A 20,748-nucleotide genomic window follows, 5' to 3' on the forward strand; every position below is an offset into this window, starting at 1 on the left:
GATGTTTTAGAGCACAGAATAAAGTTTAGAGAACAGCTCTAAATAGATATTCTATCCTTCTAGGTCCTCATTTTGAGGCACTAACTTAAGCGTTAGAGCATTGTTACCCATGCTTTGGGCCTCCAGTTCCTGTTCTTGTTTGAAGTGCTATTTTATCTGTTATGTCAGCTCAGTGGTTTGAGCATTGCCTGCTAAACCCAGGGTTCAGAGTTCAATCCCTGAGGGGGCCATTTGGGGATTGGTCCTACTTTGACCAGAGGGTTGGACTAGATCTCTTGAGGTCCCTTCCAACCCTAATCTAGGATTCTAATAATCTATAATTCTATGCCCTCTGGTGACTGTGCACTCAAAGTAGGCCTAATAATGGTGTTAGTCATGTTACCCTTAACTCTGCTGGTTTGAAGATCCACATTGAAAGACTAATCCAGTAACTTTAACAGCAGAAGAGTTTATTTATCCTATTAAGTACAGGGAAAAAAATCACAGAGCTTAACTTATAGGCAAAGGTTAAACAAGCCATGTAAAGCATTTTTTTTTTTAACTGAACATGTGAAAAGTCAGGGCCTAAGAGTCCAAAGATAGTTGTCAGAACAGTTCATATTAGAGTCGCTTATTTCTCTCAAGCTCTTCTGATGTTTGTGTATACTGGAGGAGGAAGTAGTTCTGCAGAACTGTTTAAGCTGGCCAAACCAGCTGCATTTCACAAGCACTGAAGCAATGAAAGATTGAGACTGCATTTACTGATGTGCTATCAGATTGCCTTCCTTCAACTCCCTCTTCAGCATCTCAGGCAGACTTGCAGAGAGCCACAGCAGAAAAGCGAACTTCTCCCCTCTCACGTTCTGTGAATTGTCTGCAGATCTTGGCAGAACCCTTGAAGGGAAGAGTTCTTATTTAGTACTCCTGATAGGCTGCAGTAATATACAGCCAGTATGCAATATTCTCCAAAAAGTTAATCATAAAAACACCTGACAATCTGTGCACCATCCTTGTGGAGCCAAGGGTATTTGTTAGCTAGAGACCATTTTGAACCTAGCCCTGGAGCACCTGCTTACTATGCTACCTAGCAGCTAGTGATACCATTTGAGGCTTTTCAAGCCACGTGACTGCTGTGCTAGCAGGCCAACTGCAATTGGCTCAAGAAGGCATGCTGCAGAGATGCAGCTTCAGAATCCCCTGACCCATAGACACCATGAACTCATAACTGAAGTAACTGAGCCTACCTTCAACAGCAAGTCATCTGAACTTTCTCCATGATTGACAGGGAATGGCATGCGTCCATCTATAAACAAACAACCTCATTACTTGACAGCAGAGTTTTGTTTAAGTGTTAGTTCAATGCAGTCTGATTTTGGAGTTTGTAGACAGCTGTTTCCTGAACCCACACCTCCTAATCATTCAGGAGCTATTATACCAGAGCAAGACTCCTTATAGGTAAAGTCAGCAAAGTGTGGCCACAACATGGAATTGAATAGGGCAAATCTGTTAAACTCCTGCTCTAGGATACTAGTTTTTTGGTGGCCTCAGAGTGTGGCCACCAACTTTTGCTGGTGGCCATGCTGATGATTTTTCCTAAAATACATAATTAACTTTAGGAAAACCAAATATGCACATGTCCAAATCATTCCAGTTTATATACTTTTCAGAATAAAAAAGGTACAGTGGTCTTTATTCTTTAGTGGACATAAAGAAAATACAAACAAGGTTTTGTTTTTTTTAAACTTGCTAGACAGCAAGTCCGTTACAAAAAGTGATAATTTGTATGTTTGTTAATATCACTTGTCACAGCAGACTTACTCAGCCCCAGGCAAGTCCTGGGACAAATTAAGCCCTGGATGGGGAGGTCGGCAGGGAGGCCATGGGGCACAGGGACAATGGTGTGGGTGGTGAGAATGGGATGGGTGGATGAAGCCTGAAGCCCATTCCCCTGCCCCCAGCTTTCCCTCCCCAGGAGGGTGGGGAATTCAGCAGCTGCCTGCACCTTCAACATTTGTGTCTCTGGAGGGGGGCAGGGCTCAACCCCTGCTGGTAGCCCTGGGAGAGGGGCCACTCTCCCAGGGCTACCAGTCACAGCCCAGGAAGCTGTGGCTGGAAGAAGAGCCTCCAGTGGCCGCATTTGAGAAATGCTCTGATCTAGAGAGCCCAAGACATTGAGAGGTCTAGTCCTTTGGGAGGGAAAGCAGAAAAGACAGCTCTTGGATACTGGTTTCAGGATATTTCCAGTCAGAATGGGTTGCGTGGGGATTTTTACCTAGTAAGCAACTTAGAAGCCCATGTGTTGATTACAAACAAGCTTCGTTTTCACCATGATGCTAGTGAAGTAAAGCCACAGTTAAATAGCTAGCTCCTATGTCAGACTACTCCAAATACAGATTTATATAACCCTACCCAATTCATACAGGTGTCCATCCACGTTGACAAACAGAATAAAATGGAAGTTCACTTTATCCTCCTCTACCTGGAGAGAGAAGACAGAATCAGTAAAATGGCTTAGCTGTATCTAATAGCAAACTAATCTATGAAGTTAGATTACTTTGGGCTCCAGTTTGTTGGAGAATCTGGATCCTGCTCTGCATTTGTGAAATACAAGTTTTTAATGCCTAGATGTAACAAATTTTATAGATAGGGAATAGGAAACAAAAGAGAAGCAAGTCATCTGAAGGTCATATAGTAGTCCTATTGCTGACTTAGGCTGCTAGGCTAAGGCTCTCAGCTTCTCCCATACTTGCTCAAGGATGGTAGTTTTTGTAAAAATCAAAATAGGACAGAGGAAGTTTTCTGAAATCCTCTAAGTAACTTAGACTAGGAGCCATTTGGGCAATAAGGGGTTTTTGAAAGTTTTACTCAGACTTGTGAAAGGAGTTCCATTACTTCCCTATTTGCTTTTTAAAATGCAAGGAATGGTATAATGCAGTGCTGTCAAGCTGGAGCAAGCCCATGATCCAAATAATCTCTCCCCTTCCCACTTATAAGCGGTATTAATATAGAGATACAGCACTATAGTCCCTACCATCATAAACTAAGTCTCATATGCAAAACTTACTTGACATTGGCCCTCTTGTGCAACAGCATTATGGACTTCCTGAATAGCCTGAAGAGAAAGTAGACAGATTAATAAACCCCAAATGTAAATTTCAGTAAGACTTTCCCAACCCAGTAATTCTCATACCTTGTTATTTTCAAGATGTTTTGCCCTCTCTGCAGGAGAGAGATCAGCTGTTTCCTTGAGAAACTTCTTCAGGGCTGATCCATCATCTGTGCAAGAGTTTGCCATGGTTAGACATGGAATGTGTTTATATAGATTATGAGTGAGTTCAACTCAAGCTATGTTAGTTTACAGATGTGAATATACATACTATAGGATGTTACACAACTTATCTAGGCTGCCTAGTACACTGTTTTAGAAACTCATGCTACCTTTAGTACTTACTGAAGTATTGAAACATACCTAAATTATAAACTTGAAATCACTGTAGGTCAAGGCCATGGAATGAGAGTAACCATATGCCACCAGATACTACTGCATTTGACAAGTGACTGAGCACCATTATATTTGGAATGTTAACCCTAAACACCTGGTGGTTTTCTACTCCCTTTCCCCCTGCCCCACAAAAGATGCTTCCAGATTATTTCTGGAATCAACACTGACTGCTCAGTCCAATTCCCAGTTTGATACTACTGAGTTAAGTGGTGTTTGATGCTCCTACTTCATGAAGTCAAGGGGGGGAAATAAATAAAGAACACTTTGCCTAGCTTCTAATGTCCCAATAGAACCCATTTTTTAAATGAGGACAGAATTTCTCTGTGCTTTAACTGAGAAGTCTGGTGCATGAGCCAGTTTACAATCCAGCTCTTTGGTTGCTTACTACTCAGATTAACCCCCTTCAACTTGATGTAACTTGAAACTTCAACAGGAGTAGCCCCATCAATTTGAAAGACTGCTTTTTTAGTCACTTTCCTGACTAAATTTAGGTGTGTACAGGAGTGAATGAGTAGGTATTCTAATTATTAGCCATGCCAGGTTTTCCTGAAATGAGTAGTGGGTGCCACCCTATCATACTGGGTATCTCTACAGTTTCATTCTAAGACAATAGCTAAACTAAGCACCCTTTTCCTAGAGAGCCTCACAGGTGCCAGCAAAGGTACATTTCATTGCTCTAGATTTATCATGCAAGAGACACAGTAACTCCTCACTTAAAGTCATCCTGGTTAACACTGTTTTGTTGCTGCTCAATTAGGGAACATGCTCATTTAAAGTTGTACAATGCTCCCTTCTAACATCATTTGGCAGCTGCCAGCTTTGTCCACTGCTTGTAGGAAGAGCAGCCTATTGCAGCTAGCTGGTGGGGGCTTGGAACCAGGGTGGACTGGCATATGCACCCCTCCCCTGCCAAATCAGTTCCCTGCTCCTCTAAGTTCCCTGTGCTGCAGCCACCCAGCAGGCTACCAATTGGCAATGGGGAGGGAGGGACAGCTGAACTGCCAGGTGCTGCTCCTGCCCTGTGCCTTGGAGCTGCTCCCAGAGACTCCTGCTTGCTGTGTGGAGGGGCTAATATCAGGGTGTCTCCCTCTCCCCACTCCTGCACCCCACTTACCCCTCCTCCATATAGAGAGGGGGACACAGGAGGAGATAAAGCTTGGGGCAGCAGCTATGGTCTCAACTTCTGGATCCATTTAAAAAAGACCCAATCTTAAGTGCATTCAGCTTACTTAAGGGGCAGTGTGCATCTCTCCCACACACAACATGTGTATCTGTCTGCTGTGCTGTCTCCCCTCCCTCCTGTTCATGCTGCCTTGAGAGTCTACATTTAACAATGTGTTAACCCTTAAGGGCTCAGCCGAGTACTAGTTCATTTAGCAGCAAGGCATTCCCTGGGAAATATCCCTCCCTTTAACTTCATCACCTCAATCAAGCTTCACAATCACTGTGAACAGTATTAAATTGTTTAAAACTTAGGCTATGGCTACATTAGCGCTTCAAAGCGCTGTCGTGGCAGCGCTCCCGCAGCAGCGCTTTGAAGCACTAAGTGTAGTCAAAGCCCCAGCGCTGGGAGAGAGCTCTCCCAGCGCTGTCCGTACTCCAGCTCCCTGTGGGGAATAACAGACAGCGCTGGGAGCCACGCTAGACAAGCGCTGGGGCTTTGACTACACTGGCGCTTTGTAGCGCCGCAGTTTGCAGCGCTGCAGAGGGTGTTTTTTCACACCCTGCTGCAGCGCTGCAAATTTACAAGTGTAGCCATACCCTCAGATACACACAGTATAATAGTTTTGTCTGATGAAAAAAATTTCCTGGAACTTAACACCCACCCACCCCCTTCCCCATTTACATTCATTCTTATGGGGAAATTGGATTAGTTTAACATTGAATCACTTAATGTTGTGATATGTTACTGAAAAATGCAACATAAGAAAGGAGTTACTGTACAAGTAACTTCACAAGCTTGTGTTTGACACCAGTCATTTGTAAATTCTATATGGAGAAATCCCCACTGATATATGTAAACCCAGGTAAATTGTATTCTTATGCTAATTAGATCCAATAGAAATTGGATTACCTCCCTTTGATCAGATCTCCCGGCACTTCAGGTGCTGGAGTCAGACTCAAAGTAGAAAACACACTATTGTCCAACCTCAGAGACTAGCTTATTCCCCTTCTGTTACTCAAGGAGCAGTGGGTGGAGGTCACTCAGTTATGGGCAGATCCCATAAGACACTGAAGTCTAAGTTTCTTGTAAGCTTCTTTCATTGAGCTCCTTTGTTTGTATCTTTCATTTGAATTTTAAGACACTATTTATATTATAGTATTATTATTAGACTATTAAAAAAAGTTTCTTGTAATGAAGTGTTCAGGGAAGAGCTCTCTAGTCAGATCTGATCTTCTCAAACCTAGTCTTAGAAACATAAAGTAGCTAGTGTAAGAGCTCTTTAGCTACAGTGGGTCTGGAGTATGCAGATCAGCAAGTGGCCTAATGAGGAAGTTCCGTTTTAAAGCTTTTAAGGGAAAATGGCTCAACAGCCATACTCACCAAACGCAAATTTATCTTGGTTATTAGCAACTGCATGTATCAGGCCAATTGTCCCACAGGAATTGCCAACCGTCTGTTTCAAAAAATACACTTTGGAACTAACTTCTTGTCCCTTCAATTCTTCAATCTGTTTTTTCCTGAAGTTTTCATGCTGCAAACATGTAAGTACATCAATAGTTTGTGATTTTCTAGACATCTTAAAATCCTTTACAGAGTCTACCAGGGAAGTCAGTTGTGGAAGATCACTTCCCCTCTGATGCTTGCCAGTGTAACCAGAAAGCCATCCTTTTTGGAACAAACTCACATGATTTTACTTCCACTAGGAGGACACTGATTTAGTACTGCATAATGTATATGCGGTGCATGAGAGCCAAGTTGTAGTATGGGATTCCACCTGATTGCTGTTTCCTCTGGGCTATCAGCTATAGAAGAGTTGACATGAGAAATCAAGTTCCAAGGACGTGTTACTGTCCAATCCACTCAAGAGCTTGCTAAATTAGAGCCAGAATTTTTTTGTAGCTGGCTTCCCTAATCAGCTGTATTTCATGTATTTGGAGACAAGTAGTGTGAAAGTTGCTCATACAAGGAATGGTTATATTTGCCTCCTCTATTCCTCACCCTCAAGATGCCTTTAGCTTCAGCTGAGCTAGCTACAGGACCAGCAATATCAGAATGTCTCCCCCATGCTCCCAGTAGTTTCGTGCCTCATTTGTCTAAACTATAACTGTATGCTAACTAACAACAACTGTCATTCTAGTAAATTTAAGGTTTTAACTGTGCATCCAAGATGATATACTTTACTAGAGGCTGACTTCATACTATGGGTGAGCAGCCCCCGTTACTGCCAACTTAAATAGCAAAGTGCCAATATATCACTGATAAAGCTTACAAGTCAAATACTGTGAGATTAGTACTGTTTCCAGTAGATCTAAAAAGCTATTCTTCCCTTGAAGTATCCCTAGACTCTGTTCTAATTAGACAGTCATGTGGTTGAGCAGATTACAGGTCTTCTGAGGAAGCCCCAGTGACAGCAAGGTATCACCTCAGTCCCATACATTCACAGATGGAGTTGAGGGATTAATACTAAGTGAAATAAAGTTACCCATGTTGTTTTCAGTTTACTATGTAAATTATGACAGAGTCCTGTAGCACCTTAGAGACTAACAGACATTTTGGAGTCTAAGCTTTTGTGGGTGAATATGCACTTCAGATGCATGACACCACCCCCACCTCCCCTTTCAGATCTTGTTGTGAAGACTGCATAGATTAAAAACTAATTCATTGTCTATCTAATAGACAGATGCAGGTCAGAAGTCTGGATATCAGGTCTTGGAACTTCACTTCCTATAGAGTTCTCAGTCAGGAAATGGATTTGGTTCAGTTGTACCACCTGCCAGATAGTGTTGCCATGTTAGTTTTGGAGTAGGGAAAGAGACAGCATTCTCTTCTACAAGTCTGAGTAGGTCGGCCTGCTTCTGCTTTGTCAAGTTAGTATCTGGGTTAGAGAAACCTGCTTCTGCAGATTTAAGGGCACATCAAATTTAAAGCAAGACTTTCCAGTAAGGAAACCCACATAAGAACAGGTATTTTAAGATTATGGACTTTGCACAAGGTATCCAATAATTGCAATGCACATTTAGGTGTTGCATTGTGTTAGTACACCACAGTAAGACACTCCTGGGGTGGGCCATCTGCCAGTGCCAGGCACCATGTGTATCCCATGACAACATCCCAGAGAAGAGAATCGGTGGGGTTTCTGTTTAGTATCACCTATACAGTAGGTTTAATCTCAGATATGAAAGAGGAAAACAAAGGCCCCTGCTTATTCAGCAGACTGTCTCCCCTGCACAGGGATAGCACTGCAGAAATGGCGGCTGCTGCCCCTCCCCATTCCAGGGACCTACCTGGGCAGTGAGTGGAAAGAGCAAGAGCAGGCCACAGGCTGGGGTGGGCACTGAGCTCAGCAAGTCTTCCTCAAACCCCAGCACATCCACAAAGCTCCAGCCAGGGGCCACTCCCAGCCGGGACAGCACCTGCAGGGAGAGAACATGAGGCAGGAGGTACCCAGCCTGCTGTGGGCTCATCAGGGAAGGGGGGGAAGCAGGAGTCCCCCAGCCCAGGGACCCACCCCTTACATCCCAACGCAGGCAGCCCCACCCGCTGTACAGCCATACGGGAGCCCAGCCACGGGGCGGGACCGGCGGTCAGACCGCCCCTCCCCCGCCCGCTCCAGCCAGTGACACAGCACAAACCGCGGGGCCGCAGCGCCACCTGCCGCCGAGCCCGGGACCCGGCGCCGCACGTGGGGCGGACACCGCTCGATGGGGCGCCCGGCCCCACCCCGACTGCAACCCCCTCCGTGGCGGCCTCGCAGTGCGGCCGCGCCCAGACCCCCTGCGGAGGCGTGACTGGGCGGCCGCGCCCGGAGACATCCCGCTCCGGCCCCACCCCGGCGGGGATGGAGGGAGGCGAGAAGGAGCCGCTCCCGCCTGCTGCTCCGGCCTGACAGCCCCGCGGCTCCTCCGGCGCCGGCCACTCACTTTGTTCAGCATCTGCAAGATAAAGCGGATGAGCGAGTGGGAGACCCCAGCCGCCCCGCCCATCCCCCAGCCCGGCTCCCCGCCCAGCAGCCCTGCCCCCCCCACCTGGCACCCCAGCCCTGCTCCCACCACCTGGCACCCCAGCCCTGCCCCCCCCACCTGGCACCCGGGGCCCAGCGCCAGTCCCACCCCGATCTTCCAGGCAGCTCTCATCCAAACCCCGCTGCACCGGCTCACCTCGGGGTTGATCTCCATGGGCTGCCACTGCATGGTGCACGACGTCGCCGGCTACGCTACCGAAGAGGAGACTCAATGGGACCGACTGCTCCGCAAACAGAGGAGCCGCCCGCCCAACGCTATATACCGCCGGGCTGACTCACTCCGGGCCTCTGCAGGGGGGGGAAGGAGGAGCAGGGGCAAAACCAATCCAGGGGGAAACACTCGGCTGCTCATCGCTGTCCGTTTTCCCCCCTCCCCCAAAGAAAGAATGGTACTTCCCACCCCCCACCCACCAAGCCCTCCAATGCGTTTCCCTGGTGCGCTAATGGCAGGTTCGTGCCCGCGGGCTGTGTCTGGAGCGCGCAGCGGGACCGGGCTGGTCCCCAGGTCTCCTGATCTTCTGTGTGGATGTTGCCAGGAGCAGGAGGAAAACACGTGGTTTTCAGCAGGCGCAACCGGGGAGCAGGCTTGCCAGGGATGTGCTGCCGGAGAGGACTAGGGTGATGCTAATGTCATATCTACCCCGGGTGTTGTTAGGCAGAGTACGGGGTTATGCTGCACCATTTATTCCTGGAGCATCATGGATTAATATATTACCGGGTAACTGCAGAAGTGTATTATGGTCTAGGCGAGCGCTGTGACGCAGCACTAGAAAAACACATGGAAAGAGGTTATCTTGCAATCATGTGAAGTCTGTATTTGACTAGTCCACAGCCTCCATTGTGTTGCTCACAATAGCAAGGTTAAAAAAGAACCTCACCCCCAACCAAATAGTGAACAAAAATCACGAAGAAAATACTTGAGAAAACGGCAGCTTACAAACCCTGCCATCACTTCACTCTCCCTGCAAGCCTTGTGTGAAATTCTAGCTCTTTACTGCTCTTGATGGGAATGGACAGATTAACCACTTCATTGCTGGCAGAGGGATCCAGAGTTATTCCTACATAATTTTATAAATGCTAGGGTTCCTTGGGGTTGAGGAAGGTTTCTTAAATCCCATGTACTTTCCCCTCCCAACTCCCTGACTAGAAGCCTCCATGAGACTTTCTTCAATCTTACACTTCAATTTTTTCCTGTTTTTCAAAAGAAAAATGGGCTTTATTGCTACTACTCCATGCCTTGGTGCCTTGGCCACTGAAAGGTACCAAAAGGAGAGCCAGACAGCTGGGTCAGCAGCCAAGATGCTATTCTGCAAGCACAAGGCAAAGCAGACATGACTCCTCCCTAACTGACACAGCCTCCCCTGCTCCTTTTGCCTTGTAGTGCAGGTAAACATCACTCCTCAAGTGCTGAGGAGAATAGCAACAAACAATGGTTTCATGAACTCCTACAGGTAGAAATTAATGGTTTATACCAGTAGTTCTCAAAGCTGGTCCGCCGCTTGTTCAGGAAAAGCCCCTGGTGGGCCGGGCCGGTTTGTTTACCTGCCGCATCTGCAGGTTCAGCCGATTGTGGCTCCCACTGGCCGCAGTTCGCCGCTCCAGGCCAATGGGGGCTGCGGAAAGGGTAGCTAGCACATCCCTCGACCCACACCACTTCCCGCAGCCTCCATTGGCCTGGAGCGGCGAACTGCGGCCAGTGGGAGCCGCGATTGGCCAAACCTGCGGATGCGGCAGGTAAACAAACCGGCCTGGCCCACCAGGGGCTTTCCCTGAACAAGCGGTGGACCAGCTTTGAGAGCCACTGGTTTATACTGTTTGAAAGCTAGCAGTACAGTACAAGATTTCAGATAGAACACAACATTGGTTCTAGCTCTAGCAGTTTGCAGTATTAACAGACATTCAAATCAGGTCACAAGCAGGTTTGGCACACCAGTCAATTGACCAGTCTCAAAGAACATCAACTGATAGCCTATTATTTGTTCATGGTAAAATATTGTCAAATATTCCAGCAAAAATGCTGTGATGTAGGCGGTGACCTATCTTTTTATTGCATCATGGCAACATCCTGTAATTTTTTTAGAAATTCATTTCATTGTGTTTTGCATATTTATAAGTTAACTCAGTTAAGTAACTTATTTTTTGTAATTAGGTGTAAGTATCTATCTAAGGCTAAGCCTATTGGAGACCATAAAGTCTTACTCTTTTGACTATGTTGTTAGAGTTCTAATAAATTAGGTCTTTAAAATATTTTACCATTTTTTACATTATTTGACCACTCAGTTCACCAATTATTTTTGGACTGGTCTAATACCCAACCCTAGTCACAACTGAAATAGTAGGGAAAAGACAAGGTGACAATGAGAATTATGCAACATATATGGAATTGCAATGGGCATCTACCCCACACAGGCAATAAAAGGGTTAAGGTGGGCCTAGGAGGCCAGTTATGCTACCTGGCTGCACCTGGAGGTTGGCTTAATTATAGATAAAGCATAGTGATAGTGAAGAAAGGAAGCTCAGAGTAGGAAGAAAGTTCTAAAGAGAATGGGATAGGCTCTCTAGTTCCTTTCTTGGTAGTGGAGAACAGAGGTGCTTCAGCAGGGAGATTAAACTGGTGCTTAGGGAGAGGGTAGCAGGAGTGAAGGAGGTGTGAGAGGGCGGCCAGCTTACAGGCAGATAACCTTGGAGGAAGATTATCATTGAGGATCCAGGCTAAGGCCAAGACTTTAAGGAAATAACCCCTGAGAGTCAGTTCTTGGCAGAATAATGGAGAACTTGGGAGCACCCAGGATGGATTAAAAGTTCAAGTGGGGGAAGGAGCAGATGTTGCTTTTGGTGTGTTTTGTTTGTCTGACAGACTCCAGGGAGAAGTGTTGGGGCTATTATCCTGACAGTAGAGTGGAATAGAGGAGGAGCCCTGGAGGGGTGGAAGATGTCTGATTAACAAGTAGTGTCACATGGTGCACTGTCTGGGACACCAATATCGCATAAGAGAGACTTCAAAGTGATTTGAGTCATGAGAAGAGGCAGACCACTGCAGGGTCAGACTGGCTATTACCAAGGGACAATGGAGAATGAGAGCTGGCTATGCCATGTCCAGCCATGAGAGGGCATGCCAGTGGTAAGTCTATGTTTCCACAGAAATATTGCTGTCTTATGTCAGAGTAAAGGCAGGGATAGCACATATTTCTATACATCATTAAAGAGCTGGTAAATAGTGCTGTGTTTTCTATTTCTCTTGTTCCACAATACATCAGGTTTTTCACATAGTCACTGATCCCTGAAACCAGACTATAAAAACAGGTCATCTGCTAGACAAGATCTCTCAGTATTGCTAGAATCCTTGGCCAATCTATTCACATGTCTTTAGCATTAGCTCTGCATCTACTGGGAGGTACAGATATAGCAAACTAGAACACACACAGACAAATAAGTTGCCCTCTGCCCTCAATATACTCGTAGGATGAGATTTACTGCAGCTCCCTTTAGAGGAAGGTACAGCACAGATCTTACAGCCCAGGGGAGGAAAAGTGAACCTGTTTCTAAACCACCTTTGCACCCTCTCATTTCTGGGTTGTTTGAGGGCTGGAGCAGTCCCTGGTGTATCTTTAGGTCTGCTTTTGGGCAGAGGTACTTTGCAGAATGCCTGTGGTACTACAGGCCTGTGCGGTCTCCTCCAAGCTCCAGCTCTATTCTACTGCACCCCTTGTGTCAAGGCCTTTGAGGGGCCTGCATAAATCTGGCCAACTGAAGGTCACTCACAGTCTTTGTATACCAGTGAAGCAGCACACAGGGGTTTTAACAGGAATGAAAAACCTCACCCATAATCTCTCTAAAAGATGATCTGCCATGTCTATCAGCATGGTAATTTCAAAACACAAATAATAAAAAAAAAATTCACTTGCTATAAGTAATTCTGCCCCAGGAAATAATGCAAAATTGTATACATAAATCAACATCTTCACTAAGAGGAAGCCTATGTATGGGCCCCGGAGCTGGGGACACCACCTGGCCCATGGCCCAATCACTTTTTGGCCTGACCAAATTTGAGTACTGTTGCAATTTGGCGCAGTGGGCTGCTGCACCACTGTAGCTGTAGTGGCTCCTGTGTGCAGCGTGCCACATGCCAGGTCCTCAGCTGCGGGCTGCTGAAACTGTGGTGGCTCCTTTCAGCGCCGAGGATCTGCTGGGAAGCATGATGGAATCCTCACCTGGGGACGAGGCTCACCAGCAGGGAGGGCTAAGGTAAGGGGAGACAGGGATTGCTGGGAGGGGAAGGTAAGGGGTCTTTCTCAAGGGCTGAGCCTCCTGGAAGGGAGTGGGTGTAGGGTGTAGGGTTCATGAGCCGGAAGATGGGGTGCCTGAGAGGGGAAGTGGACTGTCAGGCAGGGGGTGTGGTGGCAGGATGTCTGGGGGTCACAGTGCTATGGCTCCTGCTTTCCCCCACACACACACATATGGTGTGCTGCAGCCCCTGCTGTGTAACACTTATCTTCGGTGCAGGTGGATATACATATAAAATGTGACCTGATGCATTTTATCTTGTTCAAATCAAGGGACATGCTGGAGAATTACTGTTGAAACCCTAGTACTTTCTATGAATTAGGGTGCTGTCTGCTCTGACTCTGATAATTCTAGGGATAGGGTATGTACTTAGCTGTCTAAACCAGGAACAGTGTAATCTTGGCTTCAGAAGACACATTGCTGATTCCAGAGAGCAAAGGAAATATAATCCAGTGACAGATTTCTGTCACCCTAAATATAGGGTAAATTGATAACTCATTTCTCCTTCTCCCCTTTCCATTTTAAGGCTTACATGAGAAAGGACAAAGTCTGTAATTAAGGCTTGCTTCCGAGCTTGGAGGATCCCTTACCAACTGAATCATCTAACAGAAAGAACCTGGTGCAGTAGGTAGTCTTCAAATGTCCAAGAGCTGGAAAAAGGAGATTGGCACTATGTTAATGCAAGATCAAAGCATATGAATACTGCAAGAGTGAAGTTTCAGTTTGAGATATTTGTTGTAAGCTTCTGGGGACTTCCATGGGACTGCCAGAAAGAAGACTAAACCTTGCTCAGATGAGTAAGGACATAGGTGTGTGGCACACATGAAAGCAAACAAATTGGCTTATTTGAAACAAGATAGCTAACATTATGGTTTCTGCTAACATTTAATATGGTTTTTAATGACACTTTTCATATTACAGTGTCACACTGCTGATCAGATTTTGTTGCTTTCTTTGAATTATGCAAGCATGAGGGGGGGACTACCACACCCAAACAACTGATGCATTAAAACACAGCATGTTTTTTTTTTTTGCACTTAATAGATTAATTTTCAATACTTCATACCTGCCACAAACTGGGGCCAACGTTTTCAAAAATAAAAGACTAAACTTGACATTAGGAGCTGTTGGATACTCAGCACTTTTGAAAATCAGGGCCCTTATTCAGGTACCTAAATATGTATCTGGGAACCTAACCGTAGGCTCCAATTTAAAAAAAAAATCATCTTGTTCTTAAGCTTCATGAACTCAAGTACATTTGACACAAGATTTTGTTCCAAAATAACAAAGTTAAGGGTCTGAAATCATGTCCTGGACATGATAAAGTAGCTGCTTTTATCTTTGATGTAATCTGTTTGCCTTAGTTTCTCTATAGGCGGTATCATAAAGTAAAATGTTTTATTCCCCTACTTTAGAACAGACAACAAGTATAATGGCTTGCTGAAAAGTAAGACAATCCTGCCCAAAGTAGCATGTCTGCGCACTCTAGCAGGTATGAAGCTCTTGGAGGACTTTTGTCAGAGGGGGAAAAAGCTGAAAATGGGCTTGTAGCTGAAGACACTGTGTTACGACTCAGGAAAATTAACTTTTTTTGTCTTGTCTATTTATAATATATGCCCTTAAGGGAAGGGACTGTCTTATTCTCCATATATGTACAGCACCTGCTACAATAGTACAGGCCAGTTTTGGGTGAGACTTCTAAGCTCTACTGTAATACAAACAATTATTAATAATGGTGAAGGATGAAGCCTTTTAGTTTTGACACAAGACTGGGACAAGTCAGGAGACCTAGATTGTCTTTATGGCTCTGGCACATACTTAGGCCTCTATCCTGTGCACAGCTGCATGAATTTAGACATTAGAATAGTCTGAGGAGACAATAGGACTAATCCTGTGAGTAAAATTAGACAAGTGTAAATGGTGGTAGGATTGAGGCCACTAGAAAGTGAACCTTCTCTTGTTCTCATCAGGGATTTCGATTTAAAAAATAATATAAAATCAACATTAAATGGATTAAAAACTGGCTGACCGGCCTCAAAATATAACTGTAAATGGGGAATCATCAGAGAGCAAGTCTGTTTCCAGTGGGGTCCCTCGGTGATTGGTTTTTGGCCCTGTGCTATTTTTACCAATGACCTGGAAGAAAACATAAAATCAGCACTGATAAAGTTTGCAGATGCCCCAAAATTTGGGGGAGTGGTAAATAATGAAGAGGACAGATCACTGATTCAGAGTGATCTGGATTGCTTGGTAAACTGGAGGCAAGCATGCAATATGCATTTTAGTATGGCTAAAAGTAAATGTATACATCTAGAAACAAAGAATGTAGGCCATACTTAAATGGTCCCTTCTGGCCTTGGAATCTAAGACCTATTTGCTGAAATTTTACTTCATGGAAGGCAGATACTTTAAAAAAAATCACAGTTGGGAAAAAGAGTACAGAAGATCATAAGATTTTTATAGCCGGAATTCAAATACTGCTCAAGGAACTTTGCTGTAAGTGAGTGAGACCAAGATGAGTAAGACCACTTCATGAAGGTAGGGTTGCGAACTTTCTAATTCCAGAAAACTGAAAATCCTTGCCCCGCCCACTGCCCACCCCTTCCTTGAGGCCCCTCCCCTGCCCCGCCCTTTCCTTCAGGCTCCACCACTGCCTCACCCCTTGCCGAGGCCCCACCACTGCCGCACCCCTTCCTGAGGCCCCGCACCTGCTCACTCCATCTCCCCTCCCTCCATCGCTTGCTCTCCCCAACCCTCGCTCACGTGCTCATTTTCACTGCAAGGCCCAAACAGGCATATTTATTGTTTTGACAGATATATTATGCTAAGTTCAGGTTTTATTTGTTACAGGACGCTAGAGCTGACAGCAAAATAGTCAAAAAGGGTAATTTAAAAAAAATGAAATTTCACAAAGAAACCTTTGAGTCTTTCCCTCTCCTCTTCCCATTTTTCATAGCCAGCTTGATGTTTTTTGTTCTAAAGTTATTGTAATTTTCTGTGTGGAATTAGGACCACACATTATCACAGCTGCAATGAGTCCATTAAAGGCCCACTCCTGAAGCCCAAATACAAATCCATAGAGCAGAACCACAGAAATGCACATCTGTCCAGACACCTAGATAAATAAATCTGTAGAAACGGACTCCCACACCTACATGCAGATACACACATTTATTCATGTGTATATATCTAGCGTGCACTAACACATATACTTCCATATTATTTATTATTACAATTGTTGTTTGGTGCTTAGAGACCCCAACTAAGATCAGGGCCCCAGGGGGGCAGGTGCTGGACATATACATAAAAAGAGAGAGTCTGCAACAAATAGTTTATAATGTAGCTAGACCAGGGATAGGCAACCTATGGCCCGGGTGCTGAAGGGGCATGCGAGCTGATTTTCAGTGGCACTCACACTGCCTGGGTCCTGGCCACTGGTCCGGGGGCTCTGCATTTTATTTAATTTTAAATTAAGCTTCTTAAACATTTTAAAAACCTTATTTACTTTACATACAACAATACTTTAGTTATATATTATAGACTTATAGAAAGAGACCTTCTAAAAACGTTAAAATGTATTACTGGCACGCAAAACCTTAAATCAGAGTGAATAACTGAAGACTCGGCACACCACTTCTGAAAGGTTGTCGACCCTTGAGCTAGACAAAGGTGGGGAGAAATGTATGATACATTGGCTCTTCTGCAATTACTAGTCAACAACATTCACTTTTTAAGAAATAATACATTTCTTTTAGAGATCCCTTTTCTTTTAAAAACTTTTTATGAAATGAATATACACATATTTTATGTCATCAATTTTTTTGTGCGCAAGCCAGCAAAAGGAATAAAAGTCAAAGAGGCTGCAAATTTTATTCATGCAGGTATACACACATGCGGCAATACACGCACCTCCCTACACAAAGACACACAGTCTCTTACACTCATACAATGCATGCACATACTTGCCTACACAGAGACATTTTTTCATACACTTTTCCAGGGGCTGCCTAAATCACCCAGCTGGGAAGAGAGGAGGGTGGACTGGAGGGGGAAAGATAGGGGTGGGGGTGGAGGTAGAGGAGGGAAAGACACCAAGGACGAGAGCAGAGTGGGGATGAGAGGGGGCAGTGAAGGAGAGAGGAGGGGGTGTGGGGGGTATGTGGGGTGGATGGGGATACAGGGAGAGGCAGAAGGCTACAGGTGCATGAGGATGTGGGGGGCACAGAGGTGTATAGGGACATAATGGGAGTGCAGCAGTATTTGGAGGTGAATGGGGTGTGGGGGGTGAAGGACATGGGGGTGGCAGCTCTGGGAGGTGGAGAGGATGGGTGGGAGAGTGCTGTAAGAGGTACAGGGCTGGGATGGGTAGGTGTGGGGGGCAGGATGGAATGGGGAGGAGAGGGATGCAATGATGGGGGATGGGGGTGCAGGAGAGGCCAGGGATGCAGTGAAGGGCATGGGGGTGCAGCCCCATTCCCAGCACTCGGAGACGGAGATACACATACCTCCAACTCCGGGCAATGGGGCAACAGACTGCGGTTCGCTGCAGGGCACTTGCAGCGGCTTGAGCCCAGCCATACAAGGAGAAAAGGGCCGGGCAACAGTGAGAGAGCCTCATGCCACGCGACCCTTCAACAGCTGCCTGCTGACCGCTTGAGTGGCACTAGTTCCTCCCCTGCCCTGACCCAGCCAATGGGAGCTGTGCCTGAGGGCAGGGTGCCTGGCAGCACGTGCCCCCCTTCCCCTCCCCTCTCCGGCAGCCCCTAAGGCTAGGAGCTGGACATGCCGGCTGCTTCCCGAACTGGGAGCCGTGCGGACTGCAGCGTGGCGGCTAGTGGGGAGCCTGCCTGCCCCACTGCAGAGTTGCACAAACTGGACATTCAACAGCTCGGTCAGCAGTGCTGACCGGAGCCTCCAGGATCCCTTTTGGACCGGGTTTTCCCATCCAAAACTGGACACCTGGTCATCCTACATGAAGGAGAAACAGATCTTCCTTCAGAGGAAAATGTTGTCTCCACAACAAAGCTGAATTGTAGCAAAATATTGAGTAGAAAAATATATTTATCTTAAGAAACTTGGGGCAAGATATCTTGTATCAGTAAACCAAAAAGATGTGAACAAGTTAGTGAGTCATTAGCATTTCCAGATGGTGAAGATCCATCTCTTCAAAGACATACTCAGAAATAGATTGATTACACACAAAAAATCTTGTCAGGCTGGCAGGAAGAGAGGCACAAAGCCACTCTCAAAATGTCTTTTTTAATAAACAAATTACCGGTATCTTCTTCTGTAGGAACATGCAAATTGCCATTTTGGACCTGATCTATCTAGCTCACGATCCTGTCACTATAATGCCATCAAATGCTTCAGAGGAAGGTAAAAACATCCTATAATGAAAGCAAACAATTGTGCAAGTGAAGTGATGGGTTAACTTTCTTCCTGACTCTAGTCAGTGACTAGTTTATGCCCTGAAGCATGAGGATGTTGCCGGCACAAAGGGCCGAGGACAGCAACAGTGGGGGTTAGTTGCCCGGTGTGCGCCGCACTAATTAACACACCTGGGTGGAGAAACAATACCAAGTTTATTTGAGCCCAAATAAGGGGCAGGGGAGACATAGCAATCTCAAATCCTGCACACAGATACAAGCGGTTTTCCTCTCTTTATACATAACTTCAGCTAAGCATTCCCATCACCCCCACACTCCTCCTCTCCCCCCACCTTTCATTCCCATGCAGCAAATACACTTTGCAATAGCAATTACATTAAGCAGTTACGTCATACTTGGCAAAAACCACTTTAGCTCGTTAGTAACTCTTCTGTGAACAGTTATCTTGTTTTATTTCTTTGATCTGTTATTCTGCCCCCCCCATAGCCAGGTGTAAGCAGGCCCCATCATTATCTCCTGGCAGTACCACGGTTGAGCTAGCTGTTGTACATTCCATTCTCGGTTACTGGCCTGCTAGGTTGATTAAAGTTCAAACATAAACATGGAAGCGCTTTGGCCAGACATGGAGTGACTTTAGTTCATTCAGGCCTACTACAGAAGGCTTTATTGACACTTATGGCTTTCCACCCTCCTGAGTTACCTAGGGTTATGCCTAGTAACACCAACAAGGATATTTGGCATTATAATTAGTACAATAGATACAGTAGTTTAACTGCTGCTTCTGTCTTTTTGCATGTACTGGGAATGTCTGAACCTCTTCTAGAGCTTACCAAACAATTTGCCTCCATGATATACTCTGGCAATGCATAATTTTATAAGCCCGTGGATCTCAAAGAAATATTTCCTTTTATCAGTTTTATATTTGTTGCCATTTAATTTCATGTGGCTTCCTTTGTTCATGTCTTTAATTTCTCACACAGAAGAGTCCCACCTCCAACAACATACCTCTAATATTTGTTACCAATCTTTGGACCTCCTCTATTTCTTCTATTTTTATTTTTTTTATTATTTTTTTTTTTTGAGAGAGAGAGAGAGAGAAGTGTGACAGGCTGCAGAGGATATAGCAATTTCCAGCAAGCAGGAAGTTGATTCCCTGTTTAGACCTTATCCTGCTGGTCCAATCAATCAATCAATCAATAAATGGAGCAGGGAATGAAGGTCCAGTCAGACTGTTTGTTCAATTAAAGTAAAAAAGTGATCAGCACTTCTGAAAATCGGGCCCTACAAGAACAGCAACTTGTCAAGGAGAAGGTAGAAATTTGCTTGCTATGGGACAATGCTCTGTTACAACTTAGTGCCAGCTCTCCTATAGTTAAGATTGAATGTCACTTACTTGGATTGGCTTGGAATTTGCTGTGCCTCATGGGAGTGCAGGGTAGGTACACACAATTGTTTTTCTTATTGTAACTAATGTATGTTTGATCCTGCCCTGAGCTCTACGTGGGCAGACCATTGATTTCCATGGGGGTCCAGGAAGGCCCCTGTGTCTGTGCAGAGCCCTGGTGAAGTCAGGTGTCCATCTGCACAGAGCTAATTTCAAGACAGGGACCTTATCAAATTTTTCATCCTTGAGTACATTCTTGACAATAAGAAACAGCTTGTTATAACTACCCTACACTCCCATGAAACAGAGCAAATTTCAAGACCATTCATGTAAATGTGAATTCTAGAGCACTTAGAACAGTCTACCTTTAACAGAAAACAAGGCTCAACCTAGCTAATAGAGGTGCTTCTGTGCCATAATATAGGGAAGGGTGGGAGGCAGCAGAGGGGCACACAGTCTGTGGAACAATCCACAGCAGAACTACACACCCCTCTTACCTTGAGCTTCCTTATTCCTGCTCAAGCCTCATGATTAGGGCCTTACCAAATTCACGGTCATACAAAACACATCAAGGACTGTGAAATCTGGTCCTTTGTCTACTCTTACCCTATACTATACAGATTTCATGGGGGAAGACCAGCATTTCTCAAACTAGGGGTCCCAATCCAAAAGGGGACCTGTGGGGGGGGGTCACAAGGCTATTGTAGGGGGTTGCATTGCCACCTTTACTTCTATGCTGCCATCAGAGCTGGGTGGCTGGAGAGTGGTGGATGCTGGCTGGCCGCCAAGCTCTGAAGGCAGTGCAGCAGCAGTGCAGAAGTAAAGGTGGCAATACCATACCATACCATACCATCCTTATTTCTGCATTGCTGGTGGCAGTGGTGTTGCCTTCAGAGCTGGGTTCCCAGACAGCAGTTGCAGAGCTTCCTACAGCCGTGGGAGGTTCCTGCAAGTGGGTATGAGTATGACCTTCTCCTAGGAGTGGCCCCTGCAGGGGAAGAGGAAGTCCCATCCCTCAATAGCCCA

The 20,748-nt window shown here is 45.5% G+C and overlaps 1 protein-coding gene across 1 annotated transcript; it reads right to left on the reverse strand.

Annotated features, from left to right (window-relative positions):
* Positions 1–475: 475 nt before the first annotated feature.
* On the reverse strand, positions 476–8,951 carry UCHL1 (ubiquitin C-terminal hydrolase L1). The gene is made up of 9 exons (XM_045018113.1): positions 8,804–8,951; positions 8,567–8,578; positions 7,931–8,059; positions 6,027–6,177; positions 3,170–3,255; positions 3,044–3,091; positions 2,389–2,458; positions 1,224–1,282; positions 476–873 (listed from the first exon to the last, which is right to left on the reverse strand). Exons 1-9 carry the CDS (start codon positions 8,834–8,836, stop codon positions 787–789), a joined length of 675 nt encoding a protein of 224 aa, XP_044874048.1. The 5' UTR covers positions 8,837–8,951; the 3' UTR covers positions 476–786.
* Positions 8,952–20,748: the final 11,797 nt, after the last annotated feature.

Source organism: Mauremys mutica, chromosome 5 (genome assembly GCF_020497125.1).
Source record: "Mauremys mutica isolate MM-2020 ecotype Southern chromosome 5, ASM2049712v1, whole genome shotgun sequence".
Lineage (NCBI taxonomy): Eukaryota > Metazoa > Chordata > Testudines > Geoemydidae > Mauremys > Mauremys mutica.

Coding starts and splice junctions, on each gene's coding strand:
- UCHL1 (XM_045018113.1), bottom strand. CDS start 8,836: ATGCAGTGGCAGCCCATGGAGATCAACCCCGAG. Junction 3,092..3,169: donor AACATCTTGAAAATAACAAG/GTATGAGAATTA, acceptor CTTTCTCTTCAG/GCTATTCAGGAAGTCCATAA. Junction 2,459..3,043: donor CACAAGAGGGCCAATGTCAA/GTAAGTTTTGCA, acceptor TTCTCTCTCCAG/GTAGAGGAGGATAAAGTGAA.